At 35.8% G+C, this 9,325-nt stretch overlaps 1 protein-coding gene across 1 annotated transcript; it reads right to left on the bottom strand.

The window, feature by feature from the left end:
- Positions 1-201: 201 nt before the first annotated feature.
- On the bottom strand, positions 202-5,635 carry LOC107040706. The gene is made up of 3 exons (XM_015260909.1): positions 5,556-5,635; positions 1,754-1,919; positions 202-1,233 (listed from the first exon to the last, which is right to left on the bottom strand). Exons 1-3 carry the CDS (start codon positions 5,562-5,564, stop codon positions 635-637), a joined length of 774 nt encoding a protein of 257 aa, XP_015116395.1. The 5' UTR covers positions 5,565-5,635; the 3' UTR covers positions 202-634.
- Positions 5,636-9,325: the final 3,690 nt, after the last annotated feature.

Below are 9,325 nucleotides of genomic sequence, written 5' to 3'. Positions count from 1 at the left end.
ATTTGCACAGGTCCTCTTCCGGGTCGGATGTTATCTCGCCAGTTACTCCCATAAAATAAAACACAAAGGAGGAAACAGATGTTTTTATTCCACCCACAGGTACAAAAATAATAATAAAGAAATCGAATTCCATTTTAATAGCATGTATTCGATACAACTAGTGCACAGATGCTGCGAATACGAGTCAAGTATGCATTCATATTTTCGTACTATTGAAAACCTGTTGAATCAACTCGAAAGGCATTCGCTTCGTAATGATACAGAAACAAAGGCTCCCTTTAACCGAAGAAATTACGAGTGGAGCCCTGTCAATTCGATCCGAATAATCAAAAATTTTCGCCATCGAATTGCAAGGGATCATCTGTTGAAATAATACTACGCCTGCACTCCGTGAAAAACACGATAACAGCAACACGAATATACCATTTCGAAATGTTTCCCGTCGTAATGAATATTCGTATTGCGAGCGTCTCCTATCTATTTCTCCATTCATCATTCTCGATTCTCCACTCGCATTACAGACAATTTTATTGATACGAAACCGTTTTATTCCACTCGACGACAGCGATGAAACGGGAGAGAGTGAGAGAAAAAGCTATAAATCGGGGAATTAGCTGTGATAAATTGTGGTTTATTAAGCCTCGGGGAGATTCGTAGCCAGCACTCGAAATCCATTGTGATCAGCGATGTAGTGTACCTGTTGTAGTAATCCATTAGCATCAATGTAGCTGTATGCGCCCCTGGTTGTACCGTCTAGAGACCTACTTTCGGTTTTAGCACTGGTATCACCCGCATAACTGTAGTCATATTGTCCGAGTGAATCCTGCGTATGATGCAGTGCACTGTGCGTCAGTCTCCAGGGGACAATTGGCACATATACACCACTTGGTTGTGGATTACTCGGTGGATAATTAACCAGTGATGCTGTCTCTTTGACGTTTGAACTCAGGTAGGGACGGGGGACTTTAATGCTCGCTGCTTCAATCGTTGATAGTAAAAATGGATTAACGCTGCTCTCGGCACTACTCGGATTATCAACAATTGAATTATCAAATTTATCGTAGTCCGCCAAGTGCTTTTGACGTACTGCTGGTGGCTTTGATACTTCAGATGGAATTAATGAATTTTCAACTGGCTGCGGTAAATTACTCGCTCGAATACGAAAACCATTCACATCGTCCGCAGTGTAGGCTACTGTCTGGAGGATTCCATTCGCGTCGATGTAAGAGTAGCCTGGGAAGAATTTCCAATTAAACTTTTTTAGTTTTTAGTCGCTTCGGCGAGGGGGAAATTTATTTAGATTGAATTGTTCTGTTGGAATTATTATATGAGTGAGACGTAGATGAAGGCGAAAAACCATCTCTAATGAGTTCATTTTTCTTGGTATGGATTGTATGTTTAATAACACCGGAGTCAGAGTGTTTATAAGAATTTTGTTTGGTCTCAGTAGAGTGGAGGAGTGGGATGAATGCCTCTTTATGGATCAGATTTTTGACCAGAGTTCGTCACCAATATCTTTGTGTCGAATCAGTCTCTCGGAGAGCTTTGAAGAGTAAAGACGTGCCCTCATTAATAAAACCAGTTAAATTCAAATAATCAATCACGAGTGTTTTCATTTATCGCCATAATCCTAATATGTTCAGTGGGTTAAGTTTGAGGGCGGTAATTAAGGAATTTTTATCGAGAGCTTGATCCACTCGGCATGTCCTTTGGGTTTTATCAGCGGGAGATAGAATCGAAACGGGTAACTCACCCCCTTGGGTAACTCCATTCACTCGGGACTCCGTTTTGGCGTGATGGGGGGATGAATAGCCATATCGGTAAGAACCAGACGGGTCTTGTGCGTGGAACTGTGATGCGGGCCAAATCGCTGTGGGGTAGCCGGTCGCAGCGCCCAATAGACCGATTATAATGCTCAGCTATTGAGTGAAAATGAAGAAATAAGGCGGGTTAAATCGATCGGCACCGAAACTCAGAGGGTGACTCAGTGGGGGTGACTGGTGGCCAAATTCTGGATTCTTATTCCAACTTCTACATGTAGGGGAGGGTGGGGCAAAACGGCTCCCCTTCAATTGTCAATAACTTGTGAATGACATTGTGAAAATTCCCAGTTTCAACTTCATTTTGAAGATAATTTTTCATTCTTCAAAACGAGCTCTAACTCTTCCCAATCGGATTATTGAATCGGAAAATATTGACGATTGAAGGGGGACCGTTTTGCCCCAGCCTCCCCTACTACACGGAGAGAAATTTTTGATAAAAATTATCCTACACTGTTAAAAAAATTTAAATGAATTTTCCAGAAAATGACACTGAATTCAATTTAATGGAAAAGAGTCTATGAAACTTCACGTTTCCATGAAAATTCAAGGAAATTCCTGATTTTTCAGTGGAAGAACCATGAAGATTCCGAAATTTACATGAATTTTCAATGTAAACATGGTAATTCGATAAGAAATTACTCTGAAATTTCAAAAAATTGAAAATTCAAGGACATTTTTGCTTGAATTTTTCTAATTTCTATTCATTTTCATGGAATAATTTAGCTGAAATTTAAAATTTCCACGAATTTTCCACGAAAACCACGAATTTTCAATGGTAAAATTCCCTGAAATTTCAATGAAACCGGCACTTGTTTCATATTTCAAGACTAAAGCCTCGAAACTTCAGTGAAAATGTTTTAACAGTGCACCGTTTCATAAATGTGTATCATGAGTCATCGTTTCCTCATTTCTATCCCGAAATTTAGTAAAGAGTAATATATGATGATCAAATTTTATTCTACGTTAGGGAAATTTTATCCTGATAAAAATAAAAATTACCGTGCCGGTAGAGTAAAAATTACTGTATCGCTAGGGTGAAATTTACCAACTGTTCTAGAGTTTTCGTTGTTATCTACATAAAAATTATTGGACTGGAAGGGTAAAATTTATTATGCGTCAGGATAAAATTTCTTTAGCTTTAGAAAATTTGATCATCATATATTACTTTTTACTAATTTTCGGGATAGAAATGAGGAAACGATGACTCATGATACACTTTTATAGAGCAGTAGGATCATTTTTACCAAAAATTTCTCTCCGTGTAGAGCTGTGCGTCAGTCTTATGTATTCGTTGTGAAAATGAAGAAGTCGAATTTATTAAAGCAATAAAGACTTGAAGAGAATTAAGAGAATGAAGAGTGAAACATCAATGAATAATTTTTAATCTTCGATTAATTTTTTTTTAAATAATCTGATTAAAATCTGTAATTGTTGAAAAATGAGGCGAGGGTTATGAATTGATTTCCTAGAAACGTGAAAAAATTTCCTGAATTCTTCGGAAAATTTCACGGTTTTCCAGATAATCGTAGATCTTCACAGATTTTTCTCGAATTACTTGGGAAGCCGACGAATTTTCATGAATTTTGTAGAGTTTAGAATTTATGTATGGACATCTCAGAAACAAGAATTGATCATTTTTGCGCATTATAAATATGAAAAAATAAAATTTGGGAAGTGAAGAATAATTTGTGAGTTAGAAAAATTTAGAAATACTGTTTTTTTTCTCATGATCAACAATTAGGCAATTTAGATATGTTTTGATATATAAAGATAAACTTCACACATGAAAAAATGAAAAATATTACGCAGAAAAAATGTTTGGCATTTGAAGAATTTGAAAACACCGGGGATTTTTTTCAACGACTACTTCACGTGACTCATTGACCAATCAGAATTGAGGATTAGCGACCAGACAGTTCGATAATTCGATTTCTTCATTTCCACAACGAATAGATAAGCGCGCGAAAGCGTGCGCAAAAGTCCTTTTTTTAAAACATCATTTATGCACGTTTCATGACATTTCCACCCAAAATTAAGAAATGAACAAAATCACGATTAAAAAGCGTCAATTCGAAACCAAAAATGTTAAGATTAGATGTTCATTAAACAAAAAAAATAAAATTCAAATTCTTGTTTTTTAAAAACATCGTTTCTGCACGTTTCATGAAATTTCCAGGCATTTCCACCCAAAATTATGGAATGAAAAAAATCACGATTAAAAAGCGTCAATTCGAGAGCAAAAATACTAAGACTTCACGTTCCTTAAACAAAAAAAACTAAAATTCAAATTCTTGTTTTTTAAAAACATCATTTCTGCACTTTTCATGAAATTTCCAGGCATTCCCACGCAAAATTAAGAAATCAAAAAAATCACGATTAAAAATCGTCAATTCGAGAGCAAAAATACTAGGACTTCACGTTCCTTAAAAAAAAAAAAATCAAATTCTTGCTTTTTTAAAACATCGTTTCTGCACGTTTCATGAAATTTCCAGGCATTTCCACCCAAAATTATGGAATGAAAAAAATCACGATTAAAAAGCGTCAATTCGAGAGCAAAAATACTAAGACTTCACGTTCCTTAAACAAAAAAAACTAAAATTCAAATTCTTGTTTTTTAAAAACATCATTTCTGCACTTTTCATGAAATTTCCAGGCATTCCCACGCAAAATTAAGAAATCAAAAAAATCACGATTAAAAATCGTCAATTCGAGAGCAAAAATACTAGGACTTCACGTTCCTTAAAAAAAAAAAAATCAAATTCTTGCTTTTTTAAAACATCGTTTCTGCACGTTTCATGAAATTTCCAGGCATTTCCACCCAAAATTATGGAATGAAAAAAATCACGATTAAAAAGCGTCAATTCGAGAGCAAAAATACTAAGACTTCACGTTCCTTAAACAAAAAAAACTAAAATTCAAATTCTTGTTTTTTAAAAACATCATTTCTGCACTTTTCATGAAATTTCCAGGCATTCCCACGCAAAATTAAGAAATAAAAAAAATCACGATTAAAAATCGTCAATTCGAGAGCAAAAATACTAGGACTTCACGTTCCTTAAAAAAAAAAAAATCAAATTCTTGCTTTTTTAAAACATCGTTTCTGCACGTTTCATGAAATTTCCAGGCATTTCCACAGAAAAATAAGGGAAGGAAAAAAATCACGATTAAAAAGCGTCAATTCGAGAGCAAAAATACTAAGACTTCACGTTCTTTAAACAAAAAAAACTAAAATTCAAATTCTTGTTTTTTCAAAACATCATTTCTGCACGTTTCATGAAATTTCCAGGCATTTCCACCCAAAATTATGGAATGAAAAAAATCACGATTAAAAAGTGTCAATTCGAGAGCAAAAATACTAAGACTTCACGTTCCTTAAACAAAAAAAACTAAAATTCAAATTCTTGTTTTTTAAAACCATCATTTCTGCACTTTTCATGACATTTCCAGACACTTCCACCCAAAATTATGGAATGAAAAAAATCACGATTAAAAAGTGTCAATTCGAGAGCAAAAATACTAAGACTTCACGTTCCTTAAACAAAAAAAAATAAAATTCAAATTCTTGTTTTTTAAAAACATCATTTCTGCACTTTTCATGAAATTTCCAGGCATTCCCACGCAAAATTAAGAAATAAAAAAAATCACGATTAAAAATCGTCAATTCGAAACCAAAAATACTATGACTTCACGTTCCTTAAACCCCAACCTCCTCAAGGGCGAAAAAATACTCACTTCGAACATCACAGGATTCCGGGAAAACCGACGTTAATTGATCAAGAAGATATTGACACTGGTAAAATCAACAAGAGGAGATACAGTACAGAAGGATCGGCAATAGCGCTTGGGCATCCTCTTATATAGCCATGGGATGCGCGCACACGAATAGGTCCCCGCCTGCATCATACGGGTGGGGATTTCAACTGAATGTTCGACAAGCTTAAAGTACATTTACCCACACTTGTGAACATCACTGTGGGGCCCTACGGAAATAAAACCAGGTATTCTTCTCCCTCGTTTCTCGTTCTCTATATGTACACCACAAATCAAGGGTTCGATTTCCACCTCGATAAATCATGGTTTATTGCTTTCAACGCGAGCTGCCGCAGTCGTGCTGATATTCTCGCAGCTTCAGGACGCTGCGTTTTCATTCCCATTTGGTTTTTTTTTTTTTTTCGTGCACGGAGAGAAATTTTGTAGAAAAATTCTGGTACGAGTACTGGAAAAAATTACAATCCATCGGCTGTGAAAAATTTTAGTGCTGTTAAGGTAAAATTTCTTGGTATTTCTGGTAAAATGTCTGGGAATTTCTGTGAAATTTTTACAGAAATGCGGGGGAAATGCGGGGGGAAAAATTCACGTGTTCCCCAATAAAATTTCTAGTGCCGAAACTGGATTTTTTTACTGGCCGTCACTTTGCGCTTCTTTTCCCAGGCTAGCACTAGAATTTTTCTAAAAAATTTCTCTTCGTGTGCACCGAGAGAAATTTTCTAGAAAAATTCTAGTACGAGTACTGGAAAAAATTATAATCCACCGTCTGTGAAAAATCCTAGTGCTGTTAAGGTAAAATTTCTTGGCATTTCTGGTAAAATTTCTTGGTATTTCTGGTAAAATGTCTGGAAATTACTGTGAAATTTTCACATTGTTTATTGATGTAATCGTTTGGGAAGATTGGGATGTATGTGGTAGGCACGTAATTCCAGGTGAATTACTCACCTGTGGAGAAACAATCGCGGACGTGGGTGCCTCTTGATGATGCGTTGGATTTGACATTGGCATGAAAAATGAGGGGAATCGGTTAGTGATTGTTGAGAATGCGGAATTTTTTGATGAAATGCATTTCTCGTTTGATGGATTTTCATTGGAGGAGTGGACTTTACCGAAAAAGGAAGGTTTATTTTGAGAATTATGATTTCAAGTCGAGACTTTTGACAGTTTCAAAGTGAGATTTTCAAATGTTTCAAACTGAGGTTTTCAAAAGTCTCAAGCTGAGACTTTTGAGAAAATATAAGTTATATAAGTTAGATAAATAGGATATTTAGAGGTATAACTTACTGAAGTATTTGCTTTAAGTAATACTTTCCGTCATGACTGTTCCGTTAAATTTTAGGTATTAACATTTTCATTCATCAACTTTTTCTACGTTTTGATTTGATCCTGTAATTGGCCTTGTGCTGTTGGGTGATTATAAAATAAAAATGAGAATGAAATGAAAATGAAAGTACTTTGGCTATTTTTTCCAGTAAAATGCTTTTCTACTTTTGAAATCAACCTCAGAGCTTTCATTTGAGCCCCTTAGCAGGTCTGAATTTGAATCTCGATATTGAACCATTAGAAAACATTTTTAAAACCTGAAAAAAACAGAACGTTTACTTTTGGAAGATTGATGAAATTTTTTAAAACTACGAGCATTTTTTCTAAACAATCAATTTTTCACCACAAAAATTATTTGTTCGAAATCGCAACAAATTTATTCATATTCAGAATTTTCCCACAAATCGATTTCATTCCTAAAAAATAAGGTTTCCGAAAGTTTAAACAATTTAAATTATTTATAAACAACGAATGTTTAAAAAAATAATAATTCTGTGCAAAATGTAATGTCAATGCCGCAGAATATTCATGATTTTTTTCCATTTTTTTTCACGCAATTAAATTAACAAATTTGATGATATCATTAATTAATGATGATATTAAGGAAAAAGTGATTTGGAATTGACGAAAATTGAGGAAGATTGATGAAATAATTTGAGAATTGTAATTTTTCAAAATTACGAACGTTTTTTTATAAATAATTTATAAACAATCAATTTTCCACCAAAAACCATTTCTTCGGAATCGCAAAAAATTTATTCATGTTGAGAATTTTCCCACAAATCGATTTCATTCCTAAAAAAAAGAGGTGTCCAAAAGTTTAAACAATTAAAATTATTCATTTATAACTCTACGCAAAAAGTCATTGGAATGCCGCTGAATATTCGTGATTTTTTTCATTTTTTCCCACGCAATTCAATCAACAAATTTGATTATATCCTTAATTAATGATGATAATATCCTCAAGGAAAGAGTGATTTGAAATCATACATCCCCATAGGGTAATTGCCAAGCCGCTCGCCTGACACGTAATCGGAACGGGTTCAAATCCCAGTGAGATAATACGACATTCGCACCAAATAAACACTTGCAGCATTAGCCTGCCGGCGTCGATTTCTCTGTCTCCATCACCATTCGCCTGCAGAAATGCATTTTTTCCGTGACAAGTACCACGTCATCCCCAACAATCGAATCTCCATTTTTCATTCACCCGCACGGCGAGAAATATTCAGTAAAAATTACGGAACTCACAATTCACTCACCGATTACGGAATCGACTCAGAAAATTTAAGTGAGGGTATCGTAATTTTCCACAGGAGTTCAGATAAAAATTACGGAACGCTCTGGAAAACTTCCGTGACAGCTCCGTAAAATTTCCCACAACCACATATCGCTCCGGAATTACGGAAAAGATACGTAATTTTTATTGAATATTTCTCTCCGTGCGACAGTTCCGCTGTTTCAATGACGCAACAACACCTGCCTTCCCGTAAAAAAATCGCCTTATCAAACAATGAATTACACAATCCAGCATTATCACTGGCCTCGCTCGATCCCCCGTACTCCATAAATAATAACAATTTTTCCATCCATGAGATATTACAATTCGGATTGAAGTTAAGTACGCTCTGGTATCCATGTACTTCCGTCGTTCAAACCGCCGTAAAATCTCTCTTATTATTGGATCGCATTCTGCGGACCCCTCAGTTGCATCTGTTACACCCACGCATTCAACCCAACCACGTAACTTGCCGCAGAAAAAGGAAGAATATGAAGAGAATGGAGAGAAGATAGTGGGGAAAAATAAAAAATAAAAAATAAAAAATTAACGCTGCAGGGGAAACGAGTTTTCGCCCAAGTTGCTGCACAGAACTTGAACGAAACAGTACAGAACTCAGTGGAACAAGAGTGCACACGCCATGTCTTTTATACTTGGGCCGTCCCAGTGTTGGGTATTTATATGGAGCTGTGAAGATCCTTGCTGGCGCGTGTATTGGCTGAGGCGGTTTTCTCGCATACCCAGACCAATATATGCGACTTAGAGGCAACCAGGGAATGATCTAATCGCTTGGGGTTCATTGCCTCCTGGCACACCGGAATGTTCAATTTTTATTCGACACTTTGAATATCTCACGCATCGGATTTACCGCACATTTTTCCTCGAGCCAAGTGCTTGATATTTCGAGGGATCGATAAAAATATGTAAATATTACTGGATTCAGTCGAAGTTTGACCCTCGTGGCCCTTATTCTGACCCTCGTGACCCTCGTGACCCTTGTAACCCTTAATCTGACACTTGTGACCCTTAATCTAATCGCTTGGGGCTCATGGCCCCCTTGCACACCGGAATATTCAATTTTTATTCGACACTTTGAATATCTCACGCATCGGATTTACCGCACATTTTTCCT

The sequence above is a fragment of the Diachasma alloeum genome, unplaced genomic scaffold, assembly GCF_001412515.2.
Source record: "Diachasma alloeum isolate Michigan unplaced genomic scaffold, Dall2.0 Dall_scaffold_00340, whole genome shotgun sequence".
NCBI lineage: Eukaryota > Metazoa > Arthropoda > Insecta > Hymenoptera > Braconidae > Diachasma > Diachasma alloeum.
Note: the sequence above shows the minus strand (reverse complement) of the source record. Positions and strands in the feature narration are given on the sequence as shown.

Excerpts from the sequence above, each read along its gene's own strand:
- LOC107040706 (XM_015260909.1), bottom strand. Across the intron at positions 1,234-1,753 it reads GAATGGAGTTACCCAAGGGG|GCTACTCTTACATCGACGCG; the intron begins GTGAGTTACCCG and ends AATTCTTCCCAG.